We start from the raw sequence: 18,777 nt of genomic DNA on the forward strand, positions 1-18,777 counted from the left end.
ATCTTGTTGTGGTTAGGTGTGACGGTCCTTAAAATTTCGAATCAATTAAACTGATTTAAACATGTACACATTATCAGATAGAATATTCTAGATTGATGCAAGCTGTAACTAATATTTGCTTAGTAAATAGAGAGAGCTAATTTGGTAGTAGCAGAAAGTTAACTATTTTGAAACCTCAAATTTTGCTAATTTTGAGAGAATATACTTACTCAATAAGAATATATAGAAGTTGTCGATCCACAGCATCAGAAGACAAACCGCTCAGCTGAAAACCTAAATAATCAAAACCCATTTTGGAAATTGTGCATGCACACACGCAAACAACTTGATTAGTACATTCATGCAGTAAATCTAACTACCTCGTGCAACAAGAAGATAAGAATTCAGCACACCACATGGTGACAGGAAGGAAGACAACTCCAACAGCAGACGATTGGCTAAAAAACAGATCACGGCAGTATCTGGTCAACAAGTCAGCACCTAGAGCAACTTAACCTACTACACCACCCGTGCTAAAGAAAGACGAAAAGGCCGAAATTTCACAGGTGCCATCAAGAAGCAGCTCTCCAAGGGTTCGTTACAAAATTCAGATTTTGCAGTGAATTTTAAAATGCTCTAAACTTGATGAACGCTCAATCACTTTCAATTGTTTGAAATCATCAGTCTGATACCAAACAGTATGATAACAATCACAAATTGGAGCGTGATAACTGATAACTTATAATGATGTTTTTCATATTTCTCCAAAAATATCAAGCTTTTGATTGACCACATTAACCTTAAGTCGGAATCAGAGGCATAAAACATAGTTCTAAGTCAACAACGAACTTGAGTCTGAGATAAGATGTAACTAAGTGCAAGATAGTATAGAAGGCTATGAGTTTGAGAACCTAAGGTACGCAAAAATCTACTAACACAAAAATCAGGTTGATCAAAATTGACATAAAAATCTTAGGAAATTATTCCACTATTTGCCTAAAGTTATGGCAGCTAACCCAAACATTACGTTGAAAGCCTATGGAGGGAAAGAAAACGAAAGTTTTAATGAGTTTGAAAGACTTCTACGGAGCATAATAGGTGTAGCAGCAATTCCAGGTGCACAACAGGCAAACTTTCTCTCTATACACTTGAAAGACGACGCTTTGCGTTACTTTAACAATTCACTAGACGACGCTACAAGAGCTAACTTAGATCTGAGTTTAGCAGCACTTAGAAATAATTTCTGCAACCCTCAACTACAGGAGCTTCATAAAATAAAGTTAGAAGGAATTAGGTTTGACCCGAAGAAAGACACACCAGAAAATTTCTTAGTAACACTGAGAGACATGGCGCTCAGAGCATACCCAGATCCAGAGCCAACGCCAGTGCCACCAGCAAACCCAGCATTAGACGCAGGTGCAGAAGCCGCGCGCATCGTGGCCGCTGACGCACAAAACGCTCAGAATTTGCTTTTTACTCAAACTGAACGGGCAAATCAAATTAAAAGATATTTTAAAAAATGCATGCCAAGTTGGTTAAGAGCAAAACTTTTAGAGCAGCCTGATAATAACACAGTTGACGACTTATGTTTGTTAGCGAGACGACAGCTGACAATTCATAATCTATGCCGAATGGACGACTATACTGAAGGTGCGTTCAATGAGATGAGTAGCACAATCTCAGAAAATTTAGTCAATGCACTCTCCAAACTGACACAATCACAGGAAGCAATGGACAATAAGGTCAGTGAACTGTCCAAACAGTTTGAGGAGCAATCGCAAATAAATCAGCAGAATTTCCGAAGTTCAAACCAAAACTCCGGTAATAATTATCGTGGTTTTTCAAGGGGGAGAGGACGAGTCAGAGGTAGCGAACGCGGCTATCGTGGCAGAAATAACTACAGAGGAAACAATTACCGAGGCCGTGGTTATTATAGAAATAACTACAGTCTGCCGGTTCATCAACAACACTTTCCAGTACAAGTGAATCAACAACCCTTGCAAGAACAGGCAGTAGACCAGACAGTAGTTCAAGTTACTCAACCTGACCCACAGAACCATATAGAGACTACGCAATACGCTAGTGTTTTCTGCTATAAATGCGGATATCCGAATCACTTAGCTAATCAGTGTTCACTCAATAGTCGTGGAAAGCGTAGAGGTGCCGGAAATTTCCCATTTCAACGATCAACAAAAAACTACTAAAGCCACAAGTTCCACTAGAGTCCAACAATAGTTTAGACAAAACTCACTCTAATGAATCATTAGTAAACTGTTTAGAAAGTGATGATAGCGTAAACTTAGAAAAAGAGCTTTGCGCAGTAATACCCCTAGAGGGTGAATTCTTATCGTACGTCCATTTGAATTTTGACAATAAACTTAAAAGAAAAGCACTGATAGACACGGGATCGTGTGCTAATGCGATTCCAGAAAAACTCTTAGGTGAGATGCAAATTAGAAAGGTCAAATTATCATTTGTAGAACCTCGTTATAAAAGTGTAAAAATGGCGTCCGGTTCACCAGTCGTAGTTGATAAAGCCGTGAGATTGACACTTTATATAGCAAATTACCAATTCACAGACGATTTCCTTGTATTGCCCACAATGAACTCTGTCATACTTGGCAACCCCTTTTTTAAGAAAAACTCAATTTGGATTTGCCCTTCGAACAATTTACTGAAACTACCAGATATGACAGTTCAGCTTAATGAAATTCGACCCAAAAACGAAAAACCCAAATTCCTAAAAAAGCTGAAGAAAATTCCAATTTTCCTTAACAAAAAACATGCCATACCACCTTATTCACACGCAGTTCTTGAATGCACACTGAAAGAAAATTCCGATAGTTTTTCAGGATGTAGTGGGGTAGTAATCCCTAATGACGAGTTTGAAAATTCTACTGAAATTGCACTGACATCCTCACTCAGCTCAATTGATGAGCACGGAAAAATAATGATTTCTGCTGTCAACATAACAGAACATTATGTTCACGTTAAGGCGAACACAATGGTCGCCTCCTTTGAGATTTTGAGCCAGTCCCAGGCAGACCAACTTATCCAAATTGATCCGCAATTGATAGCTTTGGCTAAAGTGCAAGACCCAAATAATCTCGAAAACGGAATTAACCAGTTAGTTCAAATGAATTGCTCCGAAAAAATGTCTTCCAGGCCTCCTCCTGAATATGGAAAATTGTGGTTTCCAACACCTGAAACATGCTTTAACCCTGAATCATTACCGCCACTACAGCGTGAGATTTTTGATCAAATAAAACATTTTCAGACACTTGAAAGCATAAACCCTAAATCGAGTCACGATGATCGTGAAAAATTTCTCGAAAATTTTAAGTGGGAACAGTCAATTTTAACACGTGAACAGAAGTCCGAAGTTGAAAACCTCTTGGTGGAATTTTCTGATATATTTGCTAAACACCGTTTTGACGTTGGTTACAATACCGAGCTTAAGATAAAGTTGACTCCGGAACATAATTTACCAGTTTACGTACAAAGTCCACTCACGCCCATACATTTGCGAGATGAACTAGTAGTTGAACTTGCTCTCATGCACTATTACAATCTGATAACAACCTTATCGCATTCTAAATATAGCAGCCCTGTATTTGCACAACGAAAGTCATCCGGTCGCTTGAGAATCTTAATTGACTTGAGGCGTATCAATCACCTGCTAAGGAATGACTATATAAACAGCAATTTCCCGATATCAAATATGAGTGATGCAACAAACCATTTTGCAGGAAAGAAATTTCTGAACAAACTCGATTGCTCACAAGCCTATCATTGTGTGCAAATGGCTGATGACCTTTCAGTCCAACTGCTTTCATTCAACTTTGCATCCAGAACGTACGCCTACAAGTGCTTGGCCCAAGGTCTTAGCAAGTCAGTCACAGGGTTTAGTTCCTTTGTTAGACACTATCTTGATCAGTGTCTAGCCGCAAACATTTGCACACAATACATGGACGATATCGGAAGTGGAGTAGAAAAATTTGAGGAGCTGGTGCCAAACCTCAGGAAAATATTTGAATGTATTAGAAAATCAGGACTTAAGCTATCACCAAATAAATGCCAATTTGGAGTTCAACAAATTACGTTTTTAGGAAAAGTAATTACACCAGCAGGTATCCAACCAGAGCGGGAAAGAATTAAAAAATTTTTGAGTAAATTAACAATGCCAAAAACTGTTAAGCAAGTGAAAAGATTAGTTGGTTTCCTACAGTTTTGGAGAGACTTCATACCTAACCTAGGCGAAAAGCTTCTACCCTTCTATAAACTTTTGAGAAAAAACGTAGAACATCAAATTACCGAGGAGCAGGAAAAAGCATTAGAAATTTTGAAACAAGATCTACAGAAGGCAACTGATTTAACGCTCAGACTAGCAAAACCAGGACTTCAATACGTTCTTTTATGCGACGCAAGTTACTACGGAGCAGGATTTGTTTTAATGATAGAGGATTATATCAAAGATCAGAAAAACAGGCAGAAGAAAACATATGCTCCAGTTGCTTTCGGAACAAAATTGTTTAACGAAGCACAGTTGAAATTTTCAATTTATTATAAAGAGTTTCTTGGACTATACTTTGCCTTAGAGCACTTTTCTCATTTCATCTGGGGTACAGAAAAACCCGTTATTGTGTTAACCGACAACAAAAGTTTAACATCGTTTTTCCAATCAAAGTCAATACCGCCATCTTTATGGAACTTTCTTGATCGACTTTTATCATACAATCTTGTCATAGCACATATACCCGGAAGAGCAAACTATGCAGCTGACTTCTTATCACGTGTTCAAACAGACCCTGATCAAACAATACAATTGAAACTATCAGATCGTATTCCAGTTCAAGAAATTGAGGTCGAAACAATTGCAAAATCACCTGATGTGATGCTTTGCTCAATGGCTAATTTTAGCAACCTATTCGATAATAATCGTGAACAAACAGACCAGAATATCATATCCTGTTTAAAGCAAACTGGATTAGATGATGGATTGCTGTCCCAAGTTGAAAGTCACGTTAACAAGATAAACGATCAGGCGGAAATACCAACAACAGTTCGCATCATTAGTAAACCAACTCAAGTTAATGCAGTTTTGATGAATGACCCCAAGGACAGTTTAAAAAACATATCAGATAAATTAGAGCCGCTAAATTTAGAAGCCGAGCAACAAAAGGATCAAGTCATTAAAAAAGTTATTGAATGGATAAAGAAAAATAAAGTTGACGATTTGAAATATGCCTCCTTTGAACTAAAGAAGTACGGAAAGCAATTCAATCGGCTAAAAATTCAGAGTAACATCCTATACAGAGAATTCTATGATCATTCAGGAAAAGTAGCCTGCTTACAATATTGCCTACCAAAACAGCTGTGGAAAGAAGTGCTTTACCGCCTTCATAATTCAAGGACAGCGGGTCACATAGGCATCTTGCGAACAATCAGAGAATTTAGGGAGAGATTCTATTTCCCAGGTTTTACTGAGTACTTTATTCAAATGATCAAAAATTGCCTCACGTGCATTCAACAAAAAGCAATATCAAACAAATCGCTAAGAACATTTTTGCAGCCAGTCTCTTCTTTACAGTCGTTCCCAGGGGACATGATGCAAATAGATATTGCAGGCCCGTTTAGAGGATCATCACCCTACAAATTTGTCCTAACAGGAATTGACGTTTTTTCAAAGTACCTGTTTGCTACACCCTTAATTTCGGCTAACGCTCAGAAAATAGCACAGGAACTAACCTCAATCTTTTTCAAGCATAGCTACATTCCAAAAACAATAGTATCTGACCTTGGAACTAATTTAGTTGCAGAGTTGATGCATGAGCTCTCCAAACTCTTGGAGGTCAGAATCCGGCATGCCACACTGAAGCATGCGCAAAGTGTAGGCGTTGTTGAAAGATCACACGGAGCATTGAAGAGAATTCTGAAGCTAAACACAAATGAACAATGGTCAAATTGGCAGCTGTACGTACCGCTTGCAACGTATATCCACAACACTTCATATTATTCATCAATAGGGTGCTCACCGACATCAATTTTTCACGGCAGAGAACCAATTAAACCACTTGACGTACGATTCAATAAATCTATCAAAACTTTAGATCTGAAATCAGATTTTGTCACTGAGATACAGGACGCAATGCAAAAATTATTTTCTGAAACGAAAATCAACCTAATTCACAGGTATCATCAATATCGCAGATACTTTGATGAGAAAGCAGCAGCGCAACCGCTAAAATTATTTTCATTTTGCCTAATTCTAAACCCAAAACTTATGAACCAAAATGATTTTGGAAACAAATCAATGAATGTTTGGATACCCCTTTATAGAGTTGAAAAAGTTTTAACACATTCCAATTATCTAATTCGGAAAGTTGGAACGAATTACACGCAATGTTTACACAGAATTCGACTAAGACCATATGAGCCTCTTGAATCTCCTGTTGATTTACAACAAATTGACCCAAAGCTGTTTGTGCCAGAGCCAGCGTTAGGAAAATATAGACAGGAACCAGAGTTATTTGATGAACAAATACCAAACCTCTTAGATCAAACGTTTGCAGTGGATGCACCAGAACAGGAAGAGCAGGAGGATGATCAACCAGTTTCAACTACACTTAGCTACGAGATAGCAAGACCACCAGGACCACCTGATCAAGCACCAGGAGCAATAGCAATACCGCTTCCTGTACACCCACTTCCACCGCATTTAATTGAACCAGAAAATCGTGAAATCCTTGTTGAACGTCAGGTTGCTCCACAGGATGAAAACATAGAACCTCAGGAACAAGTGAATGTAGAAGGTGCACAAGGAAATGACGAAAGGGAAGCGCAAAATATAAACCTCGATCAGGAAAACGACCATTTAAGACTTCTACATGAGGAGGATTTTCCTTTCGCTAATTTCCCAGAACCATTTGAGATGGATGCAAACACAACAGCGCAATCGAACCAGAGGATTTCACCGAGAGTTAATTTACCAGTAACAACCAGAACTCAGGAAAAACAAAACAAAGGTCAAGTTACACCACTTGAGACACCGATATTAGCCAGAAACACAAAGAAGCGAGTTCAGTTTCTCCGAGATGTTGACAATCATGAAAAATCAGTGAAACCAAAAAACAGAAGTTTCAGAACGGTTGAAGTCCCTATGCTCGAAGAAAACTTCACAATACCAGGAGCCAGATTAACAAACACTGAAAAACGTAAAAACATCATAAAATCTTGTCGAGAAAGCACAGAGAGGTTAGCATATAATAGGGGCCCATCTCGAGCAACAAAACTGGATCTGAAAAGAAGTCAAACAGAATTTGACAGAAATCAAGAACAAGATCTGACGTCTTTGCCAAGTTCAAGCCAAATGTCTCCGAAACAGCCTTCTCCATTGCTAGATTTGGTAGTAGGCGCAACAAGGCGAACACGAGTGCAGAAAGAAAGGCAGAATACAGCTGGTCAAATGAAAGCAATCTTTGGACCCGATTTCAAACTCTTCTATAGTACAGACGATATTCAAAACACAAAACATTCTATCGTTCAATCAGTGTCGCGTGAATTACCACTGGAAGGCCTGGCGAACTTCAGTTGCAACCTATCTAGAAACTCAAAAAGTGAAGAAATTGGAGAAGGCTCTGTCGTTTCGATATTTGACAAAAACAACCAACGCTTTGTTTATAACCTAGTCACAAAATTAACAAAAACTGATAAAGCCTCGTATTCAACCCTGAAAACTTGCTTAGTAGGCCTTAGAAAGCATGTTCAGAACCATAACGTTCAACGAGTGTCAATTCCACAGCTTGAATGTGACAAAAACGGCCTAGATTGGCCAATGGTTTACAAAATGATCATTGATGTTTTCAAAAATGACAAAATAGAAATCTATCTGCATGTAGGAAAAAGGTTATCTTACCAGAGAAACGTCCATGTAGATGCCGAATGCTCTCACAATTGAATTCTCCACAGAACGCAAGGGAGCAAAGTGAAATCAACAAAAAAGGAAGAAAAAACCGTATTGTGGTCAAAAATGGCACAACAATTTTTGAGTATTTGTTGACATAACTTTAAAAATAAATGAAACAATCTAAAGGACATACTGTCTAAGAAGCCATTAAAGCAAACTAAAGTCAAGCCGTTTTAATCAGGTATCGTGTTGAGTACTAAACAACTGAATAAGTAAAAATTGGGAAAAATGCCAAAAAACAAGTCAAATTCCTGTCGGAAAAACCCAAATAACATGTAAAATATTGATTTCCGACCCCTAAAAGGGGGGGTTGGGAATCATTACTCACCAAACGGGATCAAATGGTACCACTCTCTATACCCAGTTTTTTCATTCATTTTGCGACCTGACCCTCCCCCTAGGGAGTAGCTAGTGTCAAGAAAAAATATCGAAAATCAAATTTTTGTTTGAGTAGATTGGTCACCAGAGACTTTAAAAGTACAGAAGCAAAAGTATAATGTCCTCAGTTACAGCTACTGTCTATCAAAAGACAATGACTCGATAGGAAAGTTCAACAATTAGCACAAATTTAGAACAACCTGCAAATGAAAGCAAAGTTTTAGTACGCAATTCTGAGTTTATTTCAATACCAGAAGTTTCAATCGCCTCGCAAAACTTTGGCAGCACGCGGGCAGATCTCACCATTAACTCCGAAAGAGTCAAATTCATTCTGTGAGCTAAACATTTCAAAAATTCAAACCATAAGAAAATGTTACGCGTAAAAGAGACAGAATTTCTCGTTAAGCTGCAAAAATAACAAAATGGAACACTCAAAACAGAACATTAGACTTACTGTTCGATAGGGATTTCAGTTATGGGCTCGCAGTGGTAGCCAATTCTATTGCCATTTCTCTTTATTTCGTTGTAAAGAAGCAATGCTCCACGATTTTGAGATGTAGCAGAATGATAATATCTCACCCAAACAGAATTCTCATTATGATACTCATAGTATACACACAAGTCCACACCAAGCAGATAAGCAAGGCCAAGACACTAGAACACGTTAACAATGAAAAGTTATTATATTGCAAAAAATTATAGTAAAAAAAAACAGAAAATAACCCACCCAGTGGTCACCAACGGAGTTGGCACTGTCCCTCGATTTACATATTTCAAAAGGAGAACACAGATATTTCAGTTGCTTCAAGCATAGTTTTATGAACTCAGGTTCAAGCATCTTTTCACCACACCTTCTGCGAATAACCTGACAAGGTGATTTTGTCAATTTTCCACCTTAAAACAAGAGTAATGAAACTCATTGTACAAGTTGTTAACCAGAAAGTCACCAAAAACTACCTGATTTTTTTCCAGTAAGAAGGTAGTAAATGCTTGAAAACAAGCATTGCCCAAAATCCTCAGACCTTGGCAAAGGTTTTTCAGGTTTCCCGAGCTCAGTAGATCCCAATACAAAATCTACGGGATCCCTTTCGAAATCAATCCCAAGCTCAGAACATAATTTCCTTTTCACTCCTTCTCTTATTCCATCGATAAAAAAGCGATCATTTTTATGATCTTGCTTATAACAGTAGGGACAGGAGCGACAAAACCTAAACACACAAAACACAATCAGTTTTGATGAAAACAGTTAAAGCACAAACACAAAAAACTTACTCGTCAACTACACGTGTGAGACCTCCTAAGTAACTTGGCATCCGAAAGCCAGCATTCATCAAGGCTTTTCTCAAATAACGTTTTCCCCGTCTATGACGATCAAATTTATAGTGGACTTTGTCAAGTTCACGCTGCACCTGCTCCATCGTAGGCACAACTCCACCAGAAAATAACAAGTCCTTTCCATCAAATTTGAATTCGGAAAACCGTTTAATAAATAACTCTCGTTCATCGTCGAGAAAGTCAATGTTTTTGTCCCAATCATGATGATTATTGAAGGCAATTATTGCCGCCATCAACTTAGGCTCCATTGTATCTTAAAAAAAATTCTTACTTAATATGAGCGTTCACCAAGATTCTTAGAAAAACAAAACGCAGAAAGTAAAGAAGTCAAATTAAGTAGTTGTCAAAGGTAGTTGAGTCTAAGTAGAGTCTTGAGTTTATTCTTCAAGCAATGAGTTTGTAAACTCCATAACAGAAGGAGAAGAGAGAGCACTTGCAACAGCAAAGAAAGGAAATGACAGCCAGCGCTATCATTAGCCAATCAACCTCTGATCCCTCTGAGGAAGCACAGGAGAAGGGAGACGACTCACTCCACACTTTGTTGCCTCCAACGACAACAAAACTGCCATTTTGGCAACAGTTCACGATGTGGCCACGCCACTCAATTTGCTGACAGCCGAAGCTGACAGCGAACAAAAGAAAGCAAAGTACAACTTTCAACATTTCAACTGAAAACAGCCTTCAGCTAACTTACCTGCAAAACAGACTTAGTTTACCTGAACCTTTCTCAGCAAAAGAGAAAAGTGATGAAAATTAAATCTAAAACAAATCAGAAGGTTAAATAGTTCAAAAATCCATTAATGTTTAGATGAGGCTTGCATCAACCTTGAATATCCTACTAACGAGTATTTTATCAATCAAAGCAGACGACCCGAAGAAAACTTACGACGACGTATTACAAAAAGGAATCTTATTTAATGAAGAATCAAAAATATTATTGGCAGAAAAATTTGTCCCAGTCCAGTTTTTGGTTCCTTTCCCAAAGTACAACTTCAGCGTGAAGCCAGAACTGAAAGCACTTTTACGAAACTTGAATGAGAAATGGAATCTACCATCAGCATCTTGCCCACTGGATTTTTCAACAAACTTTCAGGCCAATACCTCGTCTTTTAATGTAGATTGGCTACTAAGAAAAGTCGAAAATGAAGTAAAAAAATCACAAACAGACGTTGATCTTATTAGAAATGAAACAGCTACATTCCTTAAAAATGAAGACAAACGACCATCAAGAAAAAGAAGGGGAGCCCACGTAGGAGCCCTTGCAATGGCTGGAATTGGGCTCTTTGGATCAGGGATGATGGTCGGAGGATCAGCCAATTGTGGACTGACAGGTATCTTTGGTTCATGCCAAGATCAGGCAAAAGAAAATGCAGCAAACATTGAACATTTGGGCACAGTTACTACAATTCTAGTCGACCACGTATCGAAAATGAAAACAGACAACGACGCAAAATTCTTCATTGTAAGCAATAAATTAGCGGAAATAGAGGAAGCACGAAAACAGATGACAGAAACTTTAAATAAGAACTGGCAAGTTGTACAAGAACAATTGAAGGCCATTGAAAATAATTTTCATATATTGAGAGATTGCACCCAATTGTTGTTTTCAAATCAACAACTGAATTTCAATTTTGACACCACAGCATCACTTCTGTCACTGTTGTACGCTGATGTTAAAAGCTATAGAGCCGCGGTGTACACTTATCGAACAAACATCCTAAATTCGATCTCGACTTTACTTGAACAGCATCTTCCAATGTCGATCGTACCAAAAGCTTCTTTAATGGCTATTTTACAGTCTGTCGCCGACGAGTTAATTCTTTCTGGAAGCAGACTATCTTTAGCCATACCTCCAAATTCCGACATACTCTCCTATTATGACTCCAAACTTCTGCGTGATGTTATTACAGTCAAAGAAGGGTTGCTGTTAACCCTTGCGATTCCGTTAGCTTCACGACAGACAGTTTTTACTACTTATAGCGCAAAAGTTATTCCAATGCCTCAGGACGAACCGAGAATGTCAATTAAATGGGTTATTGAGGACCCATATCTTGCTATCTCGGAGGATCAAATGGAGTCAATGACACTGTCGCAAGTCCAATTTGATAGTTGCTTAGGCTCATCGCGGTATCGCATTTGCCAGGAGCCTTTGGCATCTCAAGCAAATCATCCCTCATGCCTAGCAACGCTATTTTTTGAGCTCACCACTGAAAGCTGCCGAAACATGTGACACGGAAGTTCATTACCTACCGACTCAAGTACAGGCAGACAATCTTGGATACGGCATATGGCTCATTACCTCAGCGACAGATGCGTACGAAATGAGAGAATACAGTCTCGCCTCGAAGCACAAGTCATGGAATCGTCTAATTCCAGGTTGTAAGATCTGTATTATGACAGTGGATTGTGACTTTCAAGTAATAATAGGCGACAATATAAAAATTCGATCAGACTTGGAAAGCTGTGACAAGATTACAGCTAAGTTTATAGATGTTCAACTACCAGACCCGCTTGCAGATCTGATGGCATCCATTCCAGACGTTGAACAGCTACCATATTTCGAGTCACGCACCGTAGCAGGCGTAGACTTACTCAGAAAAGTTAGAGCAGAATTATTGTTCAGCCCAAAAGTAAAAAATAGTGAAGACCTAGTCACCGTTGCAAAACCTTTCACTTCTGATATGCTTATGTTAAAGCCCACATTAAAATCTCACTTGAGCGAATATGTTCCCATAAAGATATCCTTGTCCTTGACTGTCATTGTGTTCATTCTCAACCTGGCCTTACATGTGCTGTTCATCTGGTTCTATCATAAATTTAAATTTGTTCGTAAATACTTGCCTAAGTTCTTGACTGCTGATCAACAAATTGAAGTGGTTCATAAACCTATCGCCATCATACACAGTAATGACCCAAATGAGATAGAAGCAGTACATAATATACTGAAAGAGAACAATCATGTTTTTTCATGCGCTTTTAACCGATTAAAAGAGTTGAAAAGTCTTGACGAGGACGAACTAGGACCAAGCTCAAATAAGTCTATGACCAGATCCCAAAAAAGTCTATACCCCAGTGCACCAAATGTCACTGCAGAGTCTATTAACAATCTTGATCGATCATATTCTGTTCAAACTGTTAATCATCCGATAAACCCCTATTCAACCGGTGCAGTTTAAAATTTGTAAAATACTCTTGCAGTACAATATACCGCAGAAACGATGGACTAACAATTGGCAATCAATTGACAAATCAGGTGGAACCAACTATGATACGATCAACTTTCTATGGCCGTAGGAACAGCATCATCAATAAATTCTCAATTATTTATTCTTGGACTTGAATATTCAAATTTGGATCTCGGATACAATATTTTTTACTCGGAATTCTATTGGCCCTTTTGGCTCTTCTTTTCTATTTCGACTGATAACAACTGGACTGGAACAAAGTGGCAAAACTCGTAAAGAAAACTCAATTTTGACCGTCAAAGAAAAATTGTAGTAAGAAAACTTTTGTGCCCGGAAGTTTCCTGAAGTGGGGGAGTGTGACGGTCCTTAAAATTTCGAATCAATTAAACTGATTTAAACATGTACACATTATCAGATAGAATATTCTAGATTGATGCAAGCTGTAACTAATATTTGCTTAGTAAATAGAGAGAGCTAATTTGGTAGTAGCAGAAAGTTAACTATTTTGAAACCTCAAATTTTGCTAATTTTGAGAGAATATACTTACTCAATAAGAATATATAGAAGTTGTCGATCCACAGCATCAGAAGACAAACCGCTCAGCTGAAAACCTAAATAATCAAAACCCATTTTGGAAATTGTGCATGCACACACGCAAACAACTTGATTAGTACATTCATGCAGTAAATCTAACTACCTCGTGCAACAAGAAGAGGAAGAATTCAGCACACCACATTAGGTCTTGTAATGTTACTATTGCGGCTATTGTAAACTTTTCTTTGTCCTTTTTTTCAATGGATTTGTTAGCACAGTGATGAAAATTACTCATTGAGTCTCTGAGCAGCTCTCTTAGAGCTTCACTAAGCTCAAATTGTAGCCACTGTTCAAAAAAGCTTCCAAGGAACGCTTGAAAAAGGCAGATGTGGTGGATGTTGTAAAGCGTAATATTGAATGGTTCCATCCGTCTAATTTTAATCCCCCGGCTTTTACGCTTTTTCCTCGCCCTCTGAGGCTGGCCTCCATGTGCTTAAACTAGAACCAACGCAAACCCCTCATCTGTTGTTCGACAGTATTTGTAGGCCGGTAGTCGGTGAAGTTTCGAATGTTCTATCAATGCTAGTGCGTTCGATGACTGTTTAATTAATTCGCTTTTGACTACATGCCCGGCGTTTTATTCAACGGAAATTCTGGAATGTCGAATTGACGGCGAACGTACAGCTTGGCGTTGTAATTAACCTGCTTGGTTGAAATTGACTAGGTGCGTTCTCGTGTTCATTGAGATACTATTCTTGCTCCTGTAAGACGGCCATATATTTGGCAGCAGTCATCAATATCAGAATGACAAACAATACTTCGTGAATATTCATTAGAGGTCTCTCCGAACAGTCGTTTTTGCCGCTGTCAGGTTTTATGAAGGCCTTTCTAAAGTTTTGACTGTTTTCTATTTCTTTTTTCAAAACTCTCCTTTTGGTTGGGAGAAGGATATCAATCGATTTACTTACAATATGAGGTTTTAAAAATGACCAGCCGGCAGTTAGATTTGTGGTGTTCCTCAAGTAAGATTTTAACATTCATCGTTCTATTATTATTGGTGCTATCATAGATTAGATTGAGCAGGTGATTTGTTTGTTTCCCACATCCTTAAACAGCTATACAATATTTTTTCCATCTTTCGAAATCCATACATCTGTTCCTAGTGTTTACACCTGCACAGTCGGAAAGTAAAATTGGCGCGAAACGGAATTTCCGCGTTAAGAGTCAAATATGACACTTGTATTTGCATATAATTAAAAATTCTTATTAGGAATTGGTTCAAGCAAGATTATAGCGCTGCCTTTTTGCGATAAAATATTTTTTAATTTTAAGGAAAAACCGAATAGTCAGTGAATTAAAATATTAGAATATTTTAAAAGACTTTTAATCCGTATAAATTCGATGAGTTCATTTTACTTCTTCGTTTCACAAAACTAAATTCGATAAATTGCGCTGATCTTTTGCAGGCCTCGTAGAACTGTCAACTCTTTCTGATAACGTTTCCGATTGTGCTTTAATTTATAACTCACAAATGACCTCAGTGATAAACGAAAGATCTCGTAGTTATAGTAAATTTCCTCTCTGATGATAATTTATGATGTTGCTTCTTTAGACAAGTCTGATTAACGGTTAAATTTAAAATCCACTCTGAACTCAACCAGTATGTGATGTAATTTGCTGCCGTCTATTGTAACATTTAGATTGTGATCAAGTTTTGTTTGGTATGAAATGAGCCAATCTGTTCTGTCTCATTATAGCTCCCTAAAATTTAAATGGAATCTAAAGGTTTCCAAGATCTGTTTCCATTCTCGACGCGAACATTTTTGTTGCTTCTATTAGGCAATGTGAATAAATTATTGCTCTTTACGAAATTATGCTCGTTTTTGTAGACGAATAAGAGGTAGGGTTCTACTTCTCTTAGCCTCAATTCATTTAACCCCATACTTTTTCATCCCTCTATCTTTTCACCCAGCAAATTACCGGTCGACACTAAAAGCATATCTTCTCATAATTAGTGTAGATTTTCCCAAAGCTGGTAAATTTATCCAATGTTTGGTTGTTATCGTTTCATATCAAGCCCCGGGTGCCGCTGAGGCGTGGGCATGGCAAATGATTGTTACTAAGTTACGGACATATATGAAGGATTAAAATCGGGGTGAAAAAGGTAGCAATATTTAGTACGCCCAATCATTGGAATTAATATAAAGAGAGCTATAAAGGGCCCGAACAAAATCATCGTACAGTTAATTCAGTTAAGCTTCAGTTGATTGATATGTTTATGAGTATGTTATAGATCGAAAGGACTTTTCGATATTGTAGCAAGATTTAATCTAATGCAAATAGTTACACGCTATAATTCTCAAACATTTGTTGTGGTCTAAAACATTTTGCGAACCAAATCTTTTTATTCAATTAAATAAGCGAAGAACGTAAAAGATTGATTGAATCCTTTAAATGATGTTAATTGTCAGTACGTTTAGTCGGAGTTCCTTAACAACGTCCTGAATTTGTTTTTTGTTTGATCTTGTACATTGTGAGAGGGTTGGCTTTGACAAACTGACTTAGTTCTGTCAATTGCAATCTCCAGAAGTATTCTTTGGAGAAAAAGGTGTCATAGGCAAACCCTTACAAAGTAGATTATTAGTGAGTTTTTCGGTTGTTTGAAACTTCACAAAAATCGATGTACGTCTAATAGAATCGTTTCCCAAGCCTGTAAAAAAATCTTTATCTCCAAGATCGTTAAGATTAGTTACTCAGACTCTTTGATAAAATATATGTAACACTAATATGACGTTTATGGATTATCCCATTCAATGTAAAGTGAATGGAATACTTTGCCGAGTTTATTTAAGTATTCCGAGATACCGAATAACACGTGAAACCGAATGTTTTTGCAGGAAAAATACCTCGAATAATTTTTTTGGCAAAAAGATTCGTATTGTGTTAAGTAATGCCTGAAAAATGCTCCTAAAACTATTTACGGAGAAGCACTAAAATGAGATGATTCCGATAAAAAGTTCTAGCTTGATTGATAGCTCAGCAAAAAATGTGACAGCTTACCACGCAATTTTTTGACGTTGGACATGAATGTCATTTTTAATTGCTCTCGAACGAAATTCGTAGCAATTCTTGTAAAGGTGTAGGTCTTTTTGTTTCATGCAAATTTTTCGCTTGACCGTTTTTGCGTTTTTCCTCTAGAACATTCTTTGACTTCTCAAGTGACTTTTTTACGCTTTCGTTCATCATTTTTGAGTAATCTCTATTGATTTCACTCTGATGTAAAGCTTGTTGCTAATATAAAATCGACCGCAGCATGGCAACAAGCAGGGACTGGTAGCCGAGTGGGCACTGCTTCTAGTGAGGGATCGGGAGGGCCAATCTTCGAATCCCGTTGTTCTCAACTGATTTTGCCGCATAAAGGAAAATATATTTAGGCTAAAGCCCCTGAGTTATATTGCTTTGGCTTGATGTCATCAATCAGGGACTTAAATGTGTAAATAGTTCTGCAGCTCGTCAGATTGTATTTGTTGTAGTTTATCGTCAGCTTATTGCAATTAACAATTCAATTGTTAAGATTCTTTTTCTGGTGATTAGGCGATCCTATGTAGGACACATATAAATTTTAATATTTCAATTCAATCGGGGAAAAACTTTTTTTGCATCAAATTTCGATTCCTTTATAGCCGAAAAGCGATAGCTGAGGCTATTAGTGGCCTTCTCTTGGCATTTAATTTGTTAACAGGATTTTGTTACCACCATTCTTTTTTCTTGCAATTTCAACTGAATTGCGTGCGTGACGTCCTTTTTCACTCTGAATGGTGACAGTTTTTCGTTCATTCGCGTGATTAAGTTGTTGGTCATACATGACTTACCTCACACTCCAAAATGACTTCCTCACTCAAATTGACTTTTTTTCAATATAAATCGAAGAGATAAGGTCATTTAGGAGTGTGTCACTCTAGTTGAAGAATATTTAAGAGCAGCTAATAGAAGCAGTAATAGGTTATACAAATTCTTAATAAAAAATACAAGATCTCAGCATTTAAAAGAAGTTTATTTTTGGTCTGTTTCTTTTACTATCTTATTGAGACTGCATATCTCAGATGCTATTGTGGCTACTTTCTGGCAATCTGTCATCTATGTTTGTTATTTTATTGACGTGTTATTTACATAAAATAGATATACGTTATCATTTCCATGCATCTTCGAAAATTTGGTGAACTAACTCAGTACATCAATTTTATTTAGTTTTTCAATAAATTTTTTAGTTGATTTTGCTGCTAAGTAAATCTGTTTATTATTATTATTATTAGATCTTTTTTATGCATCTCTTGAACTCCATCTATTGCGCCTTTTTATTGTTCCAACAATGATGGTTTTAAAAATGGGGGAATATATGCGAGGCTGGCTGTTTTCCTCAGTCAAAATATCACTTTCTGTTTACGCATCGTAGACAAAAAAAAGAAAGACACCATTTTGTAGTCCTCCAGATCTAGTTTTGATTTATAAAAAATTTATCATACAAAACGGGGAACTCTTTAAAATTTTGAAGGAAGAATGAGAGGGAAAAAAACATTACTGGTGTAGGGGGAGGGATTTTAAAATAGACGGAAACAGAAAAGCTTGTTGTGAATTGGGCTAGGTTAAATGGAGATTTTTCAGCAATATAGTACTCTGGCAAGCCTAACAATTAACAATTAGCTATATGACTGATAAGTTCCAGAAAAAATATTTCCTCAAAATTTTGTTTAAAAAGCATTTCTTTACGTCTCTGTTTTCTGATGGTTAAAAACTATTGTGCGAACCGTTGTTTTCTGCATTAAAAAGTTTTTTTGGAAAACTGAAGACTTGAGGCAATTTACGGGGGCACAAAATAGCAAAAACTCTTCTGAAAATGAACATGAGGTCATCCCTACTTGTCGACAAAAAAGTTAACTTTATTTGTATTTTTAAAATGTCCGAACAGATAGTTCGAAGTGATCTCCTCTAGTTTAATGAAATAAAGATGAATTTGACAGTTAGAGAGTTTATGGTTTGCCAGACTGACAAATTTAATACACTTCGTTTTTTTTAGAATGAGAAAAGTATTTTTCACTTTTTATCTTTTGAAACTGCTCTGAAATTGATATTTTCGAGTCTTTGGGCGTTTATTTATATAAAAAACAAAATTGTCGATTGATTGTGAAACTCTGTCGGTTGATTGTGAAACTCAAAATTGTCGATTGATTGTAAAACTCGACAATTGATTGAGAATTGTCGATTGGTTGTGATATTTTCGAGTCTTTGGGCGTTTATTTATATAAAAAACAAAATTGTCGATTGATTGTGAAGTTGTCGATTGATTGTGAAACTCGATTGATTGTGAAACTCGATTGATTGTGAAATTGTTACTTCAAAAGT

General features: G+C 37.2%; 1 protein-coding gene across 1 annotated transcript; it reads left to right on the plus strand.

Annotated features, from left to right (window-relative positions):
• The first annotated feature begins 527 nt into the window (after positions 1 to 527).
• Positions 528 to 11,888, plus strand: LOC142338102 (uncharacterized). Its single transcript, XM_075387734.1, has 2 exons — positions 528 to 572; positions 10,467 to 11,888. Exon 2 carries the CDS (start codon positions 10,467 to 10,469, stop codon positions 11,886 to 11,888), a length of 1,422 nt encoding a protein of 473 aa, XP_075243849.1. The 5' UTR covers positions 528 to 572.
• Positions 11,889 to 18,777: the final 6,889 nt, after the last annotated feature.

Source organism: Convolutriloba macropyga, chromosome 4 (assembly GCF_964194025.1).
Source record: "Convolutriloba macropyga chromosome 4, txConMacr16.3, whole genome shotgun sequence".
In the NCBI taxonomy this organism is placed as follows: domain Eukaryota; kingdom Metazoa; phylum Xenacoelomorpha; order Acoela; family Convolutidae; genus Convolutriloba; species Convolutriloba macropyga.